At 37.7% G+C, this 15891-nt stretch overlaps 2 protein-coding genes across 3 annotated transcripts in view; one reads left to right on the forward strand and one right to left on the reverse strand.

Moving 5' to 3' along the window:
* Positions 1–8532: 8532 nt before the first annotated feature.
* On the reverse strand, positions 8533–9895 carry METTL18 (methyltransferase 18, RPL3 N3(tau)-histidine). The gene has a single exon (XM_069478317.1). It carries the CDS (start codon positions 9696–9698, stop codon positions 8577–8579), a length of 1122 nt encoding a protein of 373 aa, XP_069334418.1. The 5' UTR covers positions 9699–9895; the 3' UTR covers positions 8533–8576.
* Positions 9896–11192: 1297 nt separating this feature from the next.
* Positions 11193–15891, forward strand: part of FIRRM (FIGNL1 interacting regulator of recombination and mitosis) — a 44300-nt gene continuing 39601 nt past the window's right edge. The window contains exons 1-3 of one of the 2 annotated variants that reach the window (XM_069478319.1): positions 11193–11363; positions 14318–14357; positions 15593–15681. In XM_069478319.1, the coding sequence (XP_069334420.1) occupies positions 11253–11363; positions 14318–14357; positions 15593–15681 (240 nt within the window). In that variant the 5' untranslated portion in view covers positions 11193–11252. The remainder of the gene's footprint in view (positions 11364–14317; positions 14358–15592; positions 15682–15891) is intronic. The other variant, XM_069478318.1, reaches the window with a different exon arrangement.

A 15891-nucleotide genomic window follows, 5' to 3' on the forward strand; every position in this document is an offset into this window, starting at 1 on the left:
GAAAGAGATGCCAGGACCAGTGGTGGCCCTGGAGGAAGCACTGTCAGTACCCAGCAAGGAGCATGGGCCCTAAGGGACCACTGGAGCTCAGTAAGAGATTGCACTGTGATTCTGCATAAAATAGCAATAAAGAAACACCATGGAGAAAAGGCCAGACTTCCTTTTTTTTAGAACTTGGAAATATCTCCTGAGAAATAGTAGTGAAAACATGCTTGGAAGGTCCACTCCAGGCACAACTGACTAATCCAGGGCCCTAAGACCCAGAGGGTAACAATGCTTAGAACCACCGTGTCATGTGTTTGTGGCTGTCGGCCTGACGTGAAGGTTCGCTGTGACCACTGTGGCTGCCCCATGCTCCCCTGGAAATACAACCAGGTCAAGAGAGCCCCACATAAAACATAAAATAAAAAATGACTCAAATTTCCACTTACTGGATTTTCACACCTCTTAGCCTTTCACTAATTTTGGGACAAGATGTAAGAGTAGGATGGCTGTTTGAAGACTTTTTCTGTGCCATAGTTCGATGTTTTGTTCTTTCTTGTATTAGAGAACTATAGTTTTTTTCAAACTTGATTTCTTGCATGTAAATGTTAATGATGATAGACATAATACCTAATCTGGTAGTTCTGAACATTTCCACACATCTATTAAAATATCCATCAATATTTATCAATTTCTAATATAGATAAATCACCACCTAATAGAAGAATTTAAGATACATGGTTCTAACTTCGAAGGCTTTAAAAATTTCCCCAGGAGGGGATATTTATTACTTACCACCTATCCTGGTTTGCCCAGAACAGTCCTGGTTTACACCTGTTATCCTGGCAAAATTATTAAAATTGCTTCGTTTTACTCACAAAATTATCCCAGTTTGGATGATGACTTGTATAGTTATGCCAACTGTAAAACTTTTTTATTTAAGTGGTAAAATATAGACACATTCCAGGGAAGTTCAGGGAAAAGAGCCATCAGAGTGGATCAAAAGGTTAGGGTAGGCTTCACAGATGTAGGGCTTAAGGTAGGCCTCAAATGAGGAGTAGAAATGTTAAAAACAAAGAGAAAAAGGAAGCTGGAGTAGGCGCAATAGGGTGGGTAAGCTTTGTTAATGAAAGACAGAGATTGTTTTGGGAGGAATTGTTGTAGCAGTGCTCTTGAGACAGGATAGGAATGGCAATTTTGGCTAAAGAGAGTCCTGAATACAGACTAAGGGATTTGAACTTTATTTTTGAGATAATAGAGAGCCATTAAAAATTTAGGGGTAAAGAAGCAGTATTTTAAAACACTGACCTTTTTGTCGTGCACTTGGGCCTTTTTCGGAAGCCCATTGGGGCAGGCTGCACTTGGAGTAATCAGTGATGTCAGTGCAAGTCCTTCTCAATACTTCCCTTGGAAAGTCTTTCATGACGACCCCATTTTTACCACTTTTTTATGAAGACTTCATGAGCTCTCTTCCCTATAAACATGATCCCTATGATTCTAAAGTAATGTAAATAAAGACAGACATTTATTTTGGCAGAGTATTAGGAGATGGTACTAACCTCATGGTATATCTTATGCCATAGGAAATAAATCAAGAGTTATTTTTTCTTATGTTTTAAATTTTAAAACTAATACAAACATATAATCTGATAATTTCTTCCTACATTATAAGGAGATGTTTTGTATACCCACTTTAGAGGCCAAAGTCTTTAAAAATGAGAATCTGTTAAAGATTGTAATCAGAGAAAAGATGGGATGAAATGCGTGTGCTATAAATACTATTGTCTGGTGGCATGGGTTGAATGGATTAGCATTAGGAAGAGTGAATTGGGACAATCCTTGGTTAGAGGTAGATAAACCAAAGGAAGCAATTAACTAAATTTTGGCAGTGGCAGTATTGGGAAATTTGGTTTTAGTCAAATATGGAAACAAAAAGGAAACATGAATTAAGAACAGTGGTTTTAAATAAGAATAATGTCCCAGATTTATATGAAATGTTAATGTATAATATTACATTTGAAACTCATAACTCAGTGGGATAAACAGAACAAATACTATCCAACATTTTATTGAAGAGAGAGCCATTAGAGATCCTTGCCACTTGATGAAGGAATGCACACAGCTACTGAGGGCAAGAGTCAGGTCTAGGACTTGGGTCTGCTTGCCTTCTAGTCCAGGGGCCTTTCATCACACCCCCCTGCCTGCCCCATCCTTGGATGCCTATCTGTGCTCGGTGTTGCTAGTTCTGAGATATCCTTAGTGATTAAGAAACAACAGAAAGTCATAACACTCTAGGGTAAAGATGCCCATGAAAAATATTCAGGCCTATGAGATGCCCATTACTTTCCCTGAGAGTTTTGTAAATTTATCAGCCCCTCAATCTGCTAGGCTAAAATAAGAATGCAGCCTCAGCCTAAATTCCACCTCAAATACATCACAGTCACTTCCTTACGAGAAACACGCACACTTCACGGATTGATCCTTATGTGTGATAAGTGAAATCCAAGGATTTACACTCAGAGCTTTGTCATCTGCTTAACAAATAGGAAGGGCAGCATTTTCCTAGAACTGTGGGTATAGGTAAATTTTTAAAAGACTGAATTTACTCATTAAAAAATTCTTTCTCGATGAAATGTTAAACTAAAGTACTAAACTGTGTTAAATTGTTTTAAAAGAATGCTAATTTTTAAAAGTGCTCATAAAACATGTAATTTTGGTTGGTAAAATGAAGTTTTGAAGAAACTTAATTGATGACACATTTTAACAAAAAAAAAATAATGACTTGGAAAGCTTTACCTCAGTCACTGAGCCAGCTTCATATCTGACCGAGGTCACACAACTCAATGATTTGGAGATTTGCTGCTCACATTGCTGTCCATAATCCAGCAGCACTGGCATCAGCTGGGACCGGTTGGAAATGCACAGTCTCCTCCTTCACCTGCCACCTAGAAATGTGCTTGGTAGACAGTAGGTGCTCAGTAAATATTCAATGAATTAATGAATTAACCTGCTCTTGGAATTCAGTGCCTTTTCACAGACTAGTCCTTCTGCCTGTTAAGCACTCAGCTCTCTACCCTTCCAACACTACTCCCCTATCAGTCTGGTGAAAATCCATTTACATTTGAGTCTGACGTTACATGTTATCTCTTCTGAGAAGTCTCCCCTCACAGGCCCCCCCCAAATTTCTCCTCTATTTTAGCACTATCCCAACATGGGCTGTCGTTATTGCTGTTCCCTTTATCATTTTAGTTGTTTGCTTGAATATATGTATATAAGGAAACTAGTCATTTTCTTACTAAAATAAAATCCATGGCCTTTGGGGTTGCCAATGGGATGGGGAATCTCTAATTGGGAAGAGGGGAATATTATCTTCCTAACATTCTTCTTATGAGATTCATTTTTAGCTTTTGGTCCCCCATAGCCTGCAGAGGACATCCATCCCTTCACCTGTCAGGAACTGCCTCAATTCTCAAGTCCAGAGTCAAAAAAAGAGAAGCAAGATTTCCTAGTTCTTTGAGCAACTTTCCAAGTTCTAGTTCTGTCTAAAAATCTGCCAAGTCACCACCGGATGATTGATACTTGAATCAATTCTCCCCAACCTGAGATGATCCACCCATCCTCTTCCCCTTCAACTTTCTCCCTTGTCAACTCCATTATAGGGGATATGGTCTCACCCTATAGCTCAAAAGGACAACCCTATCAGAAACCTGCACAGTATGTGAAACAAGAAGTTCACTGGTTGTGTTACTATTTCCTAGATTGGAAGCCCCTATAAAGCATAGACTGTATCATTTTAACTTAATAAATTCGTTTTCAAGATTGGTGCCTGACATCTGGTTGGAAGTTAATATTTCTTTATTGAGTGAATTTTTAAAAAAATCTTGACTCACTTCACACAATTATAAGGTTAAGGATGGTGCTGCAGGATTGGTACACAGAAGCTGACCGTCACGAATACACTTTTGAGAGTGCTAGAGTGTTAAACCAGATGGGACACTGGGACGACACACACAGTGTGGGACTGTCTTGGGCAAACTGGGATGGAGGCTGTTGTAGGTATCAAGCTCAGTAATGTTGTTCCACAATCCAAAACTCCAATTGTCAAATGTCAGGGGCACAGCAAGGTCACTTGGGGTGTCATCAAGTGCTTCTCCTTGGGCTGTCATCCCCCCTGCCCCTTGATTGTCTCCACCCGCCATGAGTCACTAGCAAGCCCATCCGTAGTCACTTGTTTTAAAGTTCAACTATTGTGTGAACTCCAGGCAATCTCTTGAATTCCTGACTGCCTGGTCTTCTTCCTTGGACTCTACCATCTTACCTTTCTCAGCATTCTTTCTGCTACTCTAAATGTTAATTAATATAATTCCACGTCTGTCTTTCTATCATTCTTCATCTCTTTCTTCTCTCTTCTGTCCCATTTTGTTTGTTTGTTTGTTTGTTTGCTTGCTTTAATACATCTCTCTTCTTCTGGGGAGGCTTGAGTCCAAAGTTGTCAGTTATCTATTGTTCTGTTTCCCGTTAGTTAATCTCTGACCCTTCATAAATTAAATTTGACAAAGTCCCTTGATTAACAAAGGAAATGCACAAGTCACAGTAAAAGGGGCACACAGAACACAAATATACTTGGGGACTTTTCTATGCATAATCCTGCTTTTATAAAAGGTCCAGGAGAAATGGAATATAACCGGAAGGGTGTTGAGTTACTCTAAAACACAAGTGTAAACTTTACTTACAAGTAACACATTTCTTTAACAGATAAATTATTGAAAATGGAAATTGTCTTCTCTATACACAGTAAGTACTAAGTGAATTCTTCATAGAATAGAAATGTGTTTGGGCTTTAGAGTAGGGCAGAATTCTATTTGATTGGCAAGTATGGGAGAAAATTAAACCCAAAGGTCGGGCACCTAAGAAGCGGCACCTGGAAGGGGCTCAATTCTTCCTATCACTGAAATACCCTATAGAAACAGGAAACTTTGTGTGTGTCTTTACATACGGTCAAACAGTGGGCCCATCTAGGATGTCTCTGTAGACCAATTAGTGGCCAAATAATTTACATTCACATTCTTACATTTGGCTTTCTCATTTATTTTTAAGCAATTGGGTAAAATTTCTATATGATAGTACTAGATGATAGCAAACTAATTATAATTACCAGAGACATAAGAATCTCTGATGATTTTGGGTCTAATTAAGGTTATTTCTTTTCATGTTGAGCTATGATAGGAGACAAGACAGAAAAGAGCTTCTGAAGTAATTTGGGAGAAGTTTACATACTAAGATTCTTTTTGCCACTTTGGGAAAATGAAAACCAGTCAGAGTTAAGAGGGTGATTGTTTTAATGTTTAAAATCCAGGCTTGACTGCATTTCCTATAAAAGGAACTAAAATGAAGAGCCTTACAAATTTTGCACCACCCTTCCTAGAAAATGTTTCTCTGAGGTATTTTCTACAGAAGAGAAAGACTCTTGGATTCTCATTGTAAAAATCAAGAGGAGCTTGAAGATAGCGAAGCCAACAGGAAATAGAGTTTAACTTGTGGAAAGCTCAGGGAATAAAACCAAATCTCTGAAAATGTGTCTCCCCTGAAGACTTTTAAAACACAATGATGGTGGAAAAAGCAATGATAATAAAAAGCTGGCTTAGAGATTGGTTAATGAGAATGTGCTGTACCACGGAGCCAACTGGGTGTGTGTTGAATTTCTAGGCTTTAGTCTATCTTTCCACAGAAGTTCTCCCTTAAACAAATGCCCCCGCCCTGAATACTCTTTCTCATGCCATTTAAAATAAATTTAGCATCCACTAGAAGTTGTTTAGCCTAGAATAGAAGATATCTAGAAGGATTTTGATTCCTAGGACATTTGAGACACACATAAAGAATTTGGACAAGCTTTGACCAGACATGACTGACTAGGATACACACGTGGTGGGAGAGAGAGGAGATTGATGCTGGACAGTGCAACGTCTGGAACTTAGTTGTTTCTTCAAATCCTCAAGTGGGGTTTGTAAACTGTAAAGGCACAAACCCCATTTTTAACAAAACTGAGCAGGACTCCTTATCTGGTTGAGAAAACAGAGTGACTAAACATTATAAGAACTCTTGGAAATAATAATTTCCATTTATATGTAAGAGCCATATGATAGGAACCATGATATATGCTCAATATCAATTCTCATTCTTCAAAAAACTCTGTTAGGGCCAGGTATAGTGGTGCATTCCTGTAATCCTAGCATTCTGGGAGGTTGAGGCGGGAGGATTCTTGAGGCCAGGAATTTGAGACCAGTCTGAGGAAGAGTGAAACCCTGTCTCTACAAAAAAAAAAAAAAAAGAAAAATTAGCCAGGCCTGGCAGTGCCTCTAGTCCCAGCTACTCAGGAGGCTGAGGCAGGAGAATTGCTTGAGTCCAGTCGTTTGAGGTTGCAGTGAGCTATGATGATGCCACTGTACTCTAGCCCAGCAACAGAGCAAGAAAACAAATAAACAAACAAAAATAACTCCAAAACTCTGCTAGATACTATTGTAAGTCCTGTATTGGACTCCAAAATCCATAATCTTAACATGTATGCCCCTTGAATGATTAAGTTAAGCTACTTACATGATAAAGCTTACTCTGCATCCTTCCCCTGGATTTGTGGCCATAATTTGTATCTCGAGTCTCCTTGCTGCCAATTATCTTGGGTAGGTGTGTCCTCTTTGGGCTGTCTGCTACTTCTAGATTTATCTTTAATGTCAGAATTACCTAGTTCCCAGGACTGGGCTTCTGCTTTGATAACTTCTTTTACTGGACCCTCCTCCCTAGGGACAAAAATTGTGTCCCGAGCCCCTGGTTAGGGCCTGTGTCTCTGCTACTCTTGGACAGGCCTCCTGGATGACACCTCACTGAAAGTCTACTTCATCTTGGAGAATTGAGAGATACTTAGTTGTCTCTAAATCATTGATACTGATTGTTGTGTCGTGCGACTTTGTCCAATGCTTTGTACCTCCTCAATTAGCCAATCCAATTGTCAGGGCCTCTTTGTTCTACCTTATATAGTAGGTAGGTCTGGAATTGTTAGTTGTGGCATTTTCAGTAATGGTACTCTAAGGACAAATATCTTGCTATATGTCTTCTGTGTAGCCATATCTGTATATTTATCTGATGGATTACAAATTATATGATTATAAAGTACTTTCTTTATATTGTAGTTAAGGATACATATAAATAATTATATATACATTAGGGATATATAGTTAAATTTTTAATGATATGTGTAAATAAGTTTAACTATGACTTTCATTTTAGAATAATAAAAGAGTGCTAAGAACTATTTGTGATGAAACAGGCATTGGTACCGTTGAGAACTTTTAAAAAGACTTTAATTCAGATTCTAGATCAAGGTGAGGAACACGATTGGGAGCAAATTACTTCTCTGAGTCTCAATTTATCTATAAAATGGGGATAGTAATTAGATCCTACTCCAGGGCTGTTACAAATATTAAATGTTAGCAAATGGAGAACTCTCCTACTTCATACTATAGCAGATGCTACTAGCTATTAGTATACTATTAGCTATTAGTATTGGTAATACTGTTAGCTATTATGATCGTTACTAAAATGGAGATGACATACATCTCATAAGGTTATTAAGTATTAAGCAAGATGCCTGGTTAGCAGGTGTCCAGTAAATATCACATTTAACTGAATCCAAGGTGTCCTATTATTTCAGTTATTTTGAAGAAAGGAAAAAATGCTTTCAATTATACTATTGTTATAGATAGCAAGGCAAATACCAATTTCAAATGTGATAATGTGAAAATTTTGGCATTAAAATCAACAAAATACTTTTTTTCTTCTTTTCTTTCCTACTGTGTTAACAACTGGTGAGGCGGCTCTACTCCCCAAAATCTGGAATTCTCCTTTCCTATTATTTTTCCTTCTACCAAGACCCTAGGGTCTCTCACTTGGCTACCAGGGTTAACTTCAAGTACTGTAAATTCTATCACTTTTATACTCTATCACAAACTCCCCTTTGTTTCCTCATCTCAATGTGAATTCAACAGCTCAAGATCCTGATCCTTACTATATTAAAACAAGGTAAATGGATATAAAAAACAAAATAAAACAAAAACTTCTTCTTAGTTACTTAAGGCCTTCAACCAAATATTTAGGTTCAGTACCATTTAGTGATGCATATTATGTATGCCATTGAATTAATGGCAGGGTGATCTGACTAGGCACTTCATGTGAACAAGGGGCTAATAAAGACTGGGAAGAAATTCACAAACTTCAGATAAGAAGTGGCAGGATTTCCTGGGATCAATTTTGTGTAATGTCAAAGGTGGTAGAGACGTCAAACGGAATGAAAGTGGAGAACAGAGGACTTTCCTACAAAATGATTTCCCAGGAGATTTCATCAAATGTTGAGGTATTTTCTCAGTCTCACCTACTAAATACAAAGCTTGCTAACATATTAATAGCTGGCCTATGATTTGGGTAAGCAAAACTAAATGAACAACATAAAATTTTCAGAAAAAAATAACAGTAAAACAGAAATCGAACACACAAAACAAATTTTTGGTCATTGTGTTTATTTCACTTAGGACACTCAATGAACATTAACTAGGGCACTTAAAAGTCAATTCAATTATGAACCTTTTTAGTCCTTCATCAATTATTTGGAGTATTCTAGTCTCAAATACACCCCTTTCTTCTACAAACTTCTGGAAAAGATGAACACCTCCACCTACACCAAAATAATGTGCTTTGCTGGCCAAAAGTACTTGTCCATTTTTACCTAACAGTCTAAGGAATGTTTGGTGCAAAGTACTGTAATAATCCGGATTGTAAATGGTTTCTGAGGTGAGAATGAGATCATATTTGACAAAGGGTTTTTCACTGCTTAGTACAAGCTTACAAAATTCAGACCACTCCCCAGAAAAGAACTGGCACTTATATAGTTCTTGTACTACTTTTGATTTCCTGTATCTTTTCACATCTGGTTCATTTACATCATTTTCTTCATCTTCCAAAGTGGAGTTAGCTACTACATTAGGTAAAGTTACTTCATCAATCACCATACTATTATAATCTTGAAAATGAATTTCATTGGCCCCTCCCTTGAATGCAATTATCCCCAACAACCCTGATCCACAGCCAAGATCCAACACTTTCTTCCCAGCAAATTTCACTTTGGCCTTTGTGAAATAAGTTAGAAGGTCAAAGGTGCATTCCCAGATTTTTAAGCCTCCTTCATAAACACCTGTAATCAGATCAGTGTGAGAAGAAAAGCTTTTTGAAACTATATTTTCTCCAGGGAAGTTGTCTTTCAACAAGATGGTTTTAACTGCTGATAAGTTAACATGCTGGAGACCTGGTAAAGTTTCTATGACTTTATTTTCTAACACTTTCTTTAAATCTTTAGGCATAGCATGCTCTTTGGCAACTCTCAAGCAGGGCTGTTCTTCATGTGGCTCTAAGTGACTTGAACTGATAGCTGCACTGAGTGGACTGTCTGTGTCTTGACAAGGAGCTGCATTTTCCACTGATTTATGTTCCTGCAAGCGATCCTGAGGCAAGTCAAATTGTTCTATAGAACATTTTCTGTCCCTCTGTTCTCCTTTTTGACTTTCTAAGACTGACAGCTCTTTTGAGGAATCCAGCATCAAAGCTCCATCTCCAAGGGGTGTTAATTCATTTTCCAGATGGTCTTCTATAGTAAAATTAAATTGAAAGTTCATTTTCTCATTAAATGCACACAATCCTTAACTTTATAGAAATATTCTTCAACTTCTGGATAGAATTTGATGACACACATAAACCTGCCTCAATTATTCAATTAGCGTTGTTGGGGCCACTTTCCCTTTAGCTGCTTATACACTGTAACAAATACTTAGAGATGTTTCCAACTGAAATTCAGAGGTTTTTCATCTTCTTTTAATTTAGCCCTGGAGAGAAAAAAAAAAGAAAGAAAGAAAATGATGACTAAAACAAAATGTCACAATTTTACTAAAATGTAATATTAAACAGCCTGCCTCCCCCCAATACAGCTGCCTTTTCTCCCATCCAAGTACTAACCAAGCCTGACTTAGCTTCCGAGATCAGACGAGATCAGGCGCGCTCAGGGTGGTATGACCATAGACAAGCTGCCTTTTCTAAAAAAGCTGTAGGGGGAGAGAAAGAGAGATAAGAAATTTGGAAACACACACACACACACACACACACACACAACTTTGGGGTTCAAAAGCTGGAGTAGAAAATAAACTATTAAACAAGAGAACAACAGCAGTAGTCACCACCACCAGAATAAACATAAAGTCAAAGATTTTCAGTCAGGACAGCCTAGCTACTTGGTATCTTTCAGCTGTCCTGACTGTACCCAAACATAGTCACCCCCTAAACTTCCAGAATCTCTTCACTTCTGTCTTTTACTGTCTCAAATAACAGAAGTTCAAGATTTTATTTTGGTAAATGAGCATCCCTTTGAAAACATGCACAGGCAATGGATGGGCTGGTGTAAATTCATCCAAAAGATGAGCTTCACTACACACATTTAAACCAGACCAGCAGCCCTAAGGTACGTTAGTGGGGCAACTGGAGAGTAATCAGTAAAGACTAATCAGGTGGCAGGACAAATACAAAATAAGGGCACTGCATTCACCATCTGGACAGGCCTGTAGAAAATGGAAACAACTTCATCGAGAATCTTTTCTGTATCTACTGTGCTTGACACTTTATACCATCTGCTTCAATTTGCACAGTTCTAGCAGGTGGGATTTTTATTCCCCTTATACAAGATGTAAAAAGACGGGAATGACGGTTAAGCTGGTAGGAATGTGCCTTGTTTCCATCCTAACACCCTGCAGTGCTTGCAGTTATTTCCGGCTGCAGGTCCCAGGTCAAACGTAACCCCAGAAGTGCAATCTAAAAATCCCACGGGTAGCAAACCTGGGGACTTCCAGCCCTCAGCTCCCCATTTCAATGTAATGTTTACTACGATCCAGACCTGGAGATGCTCGCTGGCCGAAGAGTCTTGGGATCACTTGGCTGAGCAACCCGGCGTCCGAACGCCTCCTCCGCACCGAAAGTGCGCACCAGTGAGTCGAGTCTTCCGAGGGCCAGACAAGCCCCGCTTCCTGCCTGGCCGTGAGCGACCAGGGCTCACCAAGGAACCCAGCTCGCGTCCTCTCTATGGTTGTGTAGCTGGCGGAGACTCGCAAGGGCTGCCGGGACGATGGGAGTTTCCGGTCTGGGCTTGGCGGGAGTAGTTTGAAGCTGTGCTCTTCGGAGAAAGCATGTCTCAGGAGCGCGTTGTCCCGGCGAGTGCGGTTCCCCTGGAAGAATTTAGTAGCTGGCCAGAGGAGCTTTGCCGTCAGGAACTGCCGTCCGTTCTGCCCCGGCTCCTCATATCCTTGGTTGTCACTTCCACCTCGAGAGGGGGGTGGGGCGGCTCGCGAACCTTTCTCCTCTGTCCACTCAAACCCGCCGCCAGGCCGTGTTTTGTTGCTGCGCCCTGAACTCTCTCTCTCTTTGTTGATGAGTGGGATGAACAGTGAGGGACTGGAGGGTGAGCGAGAACCGGGGCAAATCGAAGGCTTTGTTTCTGGAAGGGTTCGCAAAACCTAAGGTTTTGGCAGTGGATGTGGCGTTTTCTTCCGTTGCTCTGCGTCTTTTTTTCTGTGCTCGTTACTTGCACTTACATGTAAATACTTTGCATGGGGACAGTAGAGGAGGCAAGGACTCAGACCTGAGCTATAAGGCTATCTTTGGCTCTTAAAAAGTGGATGAAATAAAGCGAGATACTCTGAGCTTTCATCACCCGTAAAACGGGTGATGAATATGAATATTACCTTTCTCAGCATTTTAAGAATTGAAGGAATGTAGTTCTATGGTGTCAAATCCTTAAAAGATGTTCAGTAAATAAAACTGTTTTACCCCCTTCCCCTCTCGGACCTGTTTTTCTTTATTTTTAGAAAGAGTTGCTTCTGGTTGTTGGATTTCGTGTGCAGGAGTTGTGGTGTTTAATGCTTCTGTGGTTCAGGTGCAGACCATTCTTTATTAGTCTCGTGCCTTTCTGGTTGTAAATGTGCCTGGAGTCCTGGCCCTTTATGTTAGTGTGTGTGTGTGTGTGTGTGTGTGTGTCTTTAAACACCTTCAACATAAAATTACCCTCAAAAGGAAAAAGTGACCTTCACTTGAAAGAGTTTTGACACTGCACAAATAATTTTTCACAGCTAAAGCCTATCGTAACTAAATATTACCATTACGTGGAAGTCATTCACGTGGTCATTAGCAAAATCCAGAAGGTACCAAAGCCCTTTTATAGTTTTTGTGTAGATGGATAGGGAATTGCTGTCTTCAAGGCGTTTCAACTTGGAAACAAATAACCATTTCCTACTCAAAAACGTTTGCTGGGGTGTATCTGTATTTAATGTATATCTGGCATGGTGATAGGCTTTGGAAGAGCAAAGATAAGGAACATGATTCCTCTTCCTCTCAAGCTTATAGGGGGACTTCATTAAATTGAAAGTCAACATTCCCACCTAGCCTTGCATCTCAAACTTGACTGAACCCCAAACCTGTTATTCCTCTGGTTTTCTTCATCAAAGTAAGTGAATGATTTTACAAACCAAAGGCTTTAATCCTCTCTCTCTCTCTCTCCCATCCAATGAGCAAGTTTAATTGAATCTGACTCCACTTGAATCAGTCCACTTATCACCATCCTGATTGCTACCACTCTGATTCCAAACCCCTATCACCCTTCACCTGGACTGTCAATACTTCCTTTTGGTCATGTCCTCTAGTAATCCATTCTTCAAAAAAAGTTCAGAGGGAAAACCATAGATCATGTCACTTCATTTTTTAAACCACCTTCAGTTGCTTCTCAGCAAATTAGGGATAAAATCCAAATTTACCTTCAAAGCTCCCATACCCTTCTCTCATACCTAGCTAACTATGTTCTATTCACACATACATCAGGCTTACCTACCTCAGGATCTTTGCTCAGTCTAGGTTGATCTCCCAGCCTTTTGTACATCTTATTTAGGTCTCAGCTCAAATGTCACCTCCTTAGAGGGACCTTTTTAGAGCCCTCAATCTTACTTAGGTAGTTGCCCCAAACCCAGCCTGTTATACTTTTATCATATTGTTCAGTTTTCTAAAGAGCATTTTATCATTAACAGAAATTATTTGCTTTATTTTCCACTATTGCACATTATACTGTAAAGTACATAAAGGCAGGAACTTGATATTCTTCACTGCGTTATCCTCAGCACCTAGAAGGGTGCCTGGCACATAGCATTCAGTAAAGAGCTAAAAATATTTGATGTTTTAAAAATGCTTGGAAGTGTCACTAGACAATATTTTTTCAGCTTATAGTGGTTTATCTTCACTATTTTCAACAAATGAAGGAAAAGTTTGCAATAAATCCACAATACCATCACCCAATTATTTTCATGTTTTGCGTTTTACATATTATTTTTCCAGTCCTTACCTGCATGTCTACGTAGTCATAACTTATGGTTAATTTTGGAATGGCTAGAATTTTTTGAGCTTTACTGAAATTTTTAATAAGGCAAATTTTACTCTACTGAACAAATGGTTTAAGGACTATACATCATTTTGATTGCTGCTGAATAATACCTTTCTCAATTATTTTTGGGTAGATAGGGAATTGCTGTCTTCAAAAATATATATGCAAAGTAAGATTTCAGAAGAGAAATCAATTCATAGGGTGGAGAATTAGTGATTCATTTTTCTTATTGACATAATTAATGATTCTTATATTGTTTTTACAGTAAAACTTTTCTAACAATTACTCTTGATGGTGGATAAGTGTATAGTTTATAATGTGATTATTGTTAACTTTTGTATTGGACATGGGACAATTTATTGTCACATATTTGTAAGCTCCTGCTATGTGCAGAAGAATTTCAGTCTGGTAAGGTTGGTAAGATAGGTATGCAGGTAACATGAAAATAAGATGAGTGACTTAAGACATACATATAAAGTACTATAGAAATGATGAGAAGTTTCTTTCCTGTAATAGAAACCAGAAGTTCGTGGATTATTATAGCACTGTTTCTCATCTGTCAAAAATATTTCATGACTGTGCATGGTTTAAAAAGGCAAGTTTGTCCCTGAACAATTTTGAAAATATTTCCTTACAGTATTTTCATAATACTGTTTGTTTATCTAATAAATGTTAAGTTTTTAAAAGCAAAATTAGGCCAGTAATTTGAGTTTAATTTCAAATTCTTATGGATCACTGCTTAAATTTCAAGATGAGTCATTTTTGAATTTATTCTCAGTAATGAATATTCTATTACTGTGATACAACTATCTTCCTTAATTATCTCACTCTTTGTATCAACATTCTGACAGTTGGATTGAGCATATTCGTAAGTAAAATTATTTTAATTGCATGATTTACTTTGATGTCATTGAAGTCTGAGTTCCACAGACTTTGATGGATATGATTTGTATTCCCTTCAGATTTAATCATTTTCTATGTTACAGCCTCTGCAACCTTTGGTTACTTAAAATGGCCAATTCCTTCAAATTACAGTGCTTAAAGTTTTAAATTCCTTTTTAGATACCAAAAGGGTTCTGATGATGATTTATGTATAAGCACATTGTAAATTATGAATGTTAAATTGTGGTTAGACCGATATGAAACATAATTTGCAGTCTACTTAATAACCTTAATCCTCTAATATGTTTACTGTCATTTAGAAAATACTTCCTAATTGCCAAAAGCTCATTGTCTAAGTGATAACAGATTTGTGATTTAGAGAAAGTTGACTTTCTCGTTTTCCTCTGTCTTCGTTGGTATTAGTTGATGAGATTTACTCTTTTAGTCAGGAGGTGATATTTAGAGTTAAGACTAGACTGCTCAGTTTATTCATACTTTGACTTAGCTTGTTCTATTTACATTTCAGTTGGTTGTGGAATATTTGTTCATAATTTTGGTTCTATGTTGCCTTTTGGGGTCTAGTTTCTTTTAAGTAACAATTTTTTTTATCTTGAATATAAAAGTTATTCATGTTCATTGTAGAAAAATTGAAACGTGCAGGAAAACAAAGATTATAAAATATCCACTAATCTGAAATGGTTAAGATATTGATAAGAATAGATTTCTTTTTATTTTCATTTCTTTTTTTGTTTTTTAAAAAACTTTCTTCTTGTTTTCTTATTTTGTTTTCCTATGCTGTTTTTAATCCTGTGACAGACTAGATTCCTGCCAGCCTGTCTATCATTCTTTGTATGTACATGTTTATGTGTATTAAAATTGGAATTATACTGTCTTGGAATCTTTTTGTCGTGTTTTAAAATATTTTAATGTAGGTGGATCTTATTCAGTAGATGTACCCACATCCATTTAACTGGTTGTCAATTTTTGGATATTTAGGTTGTTTCTCCTCCCTCCCTCGCTTGCTTCCTTCCTTCCTTTTTTTCTATTACAGATAATTTTTGCTATTAGATACTTAATAGTTTTTCTACATAGAATACGGCATTTTGAAATCATACAAATCTTTAGATTGGTAGTATTCTTGCATTTGGTAAAGGCCAATGGCCTTTGTTGACTGACATGATTTAATATTTTTTAAAAAAGATGTCACTATTTGCTTTGTAGAAATTTTGAAGATTATTGTAGAAATGTTTTTACCTCATATGAACTACTTGACATTGGAACAGACTTTCTTTTCACAAGCATTACCAAAGGTATAGTACTGTTACTTTAATTTACATTTTATAAAGTTTGCTAAAATCTAGCCTTAGTTTTAGGTAATTTATTCTTAATGTGGCTGTGTTTTTCTAATGTATCAAACATTTGAAATAAAAATAGTAGTAAAAAAAGATCTCATGTAAGAATATAGTGGTGTTAACGTGATCATTAAGTGATTAAAAACATTTTCAGATTGTATAGATCCT

Source organism: Eulemur rufifrons, chromosome 8 (assembly GCF_041146395.1).
Source record: "Eulemur rufifrons isolate Redbay chromosome 8, OSU_ERuf_1, whole genome shotgun sequence".
In the NCBI taxonomy this organism is placed as follows: Eukaryota; Metazoa; Chordata; class Mammalia; order Primates; family Lemuridae; genus Eulemur; species Eulemur rufifrons.

Bases quoted from the DNA above. Each gene is read 5' to 3' on its own strand.
- METTL18 (XM_069478317.1), bottom strand. From the start codon at position 9,698: ATGAACTTTCAATTTAATTTTACTATAGAAGACCATCTGGAAAATGAA.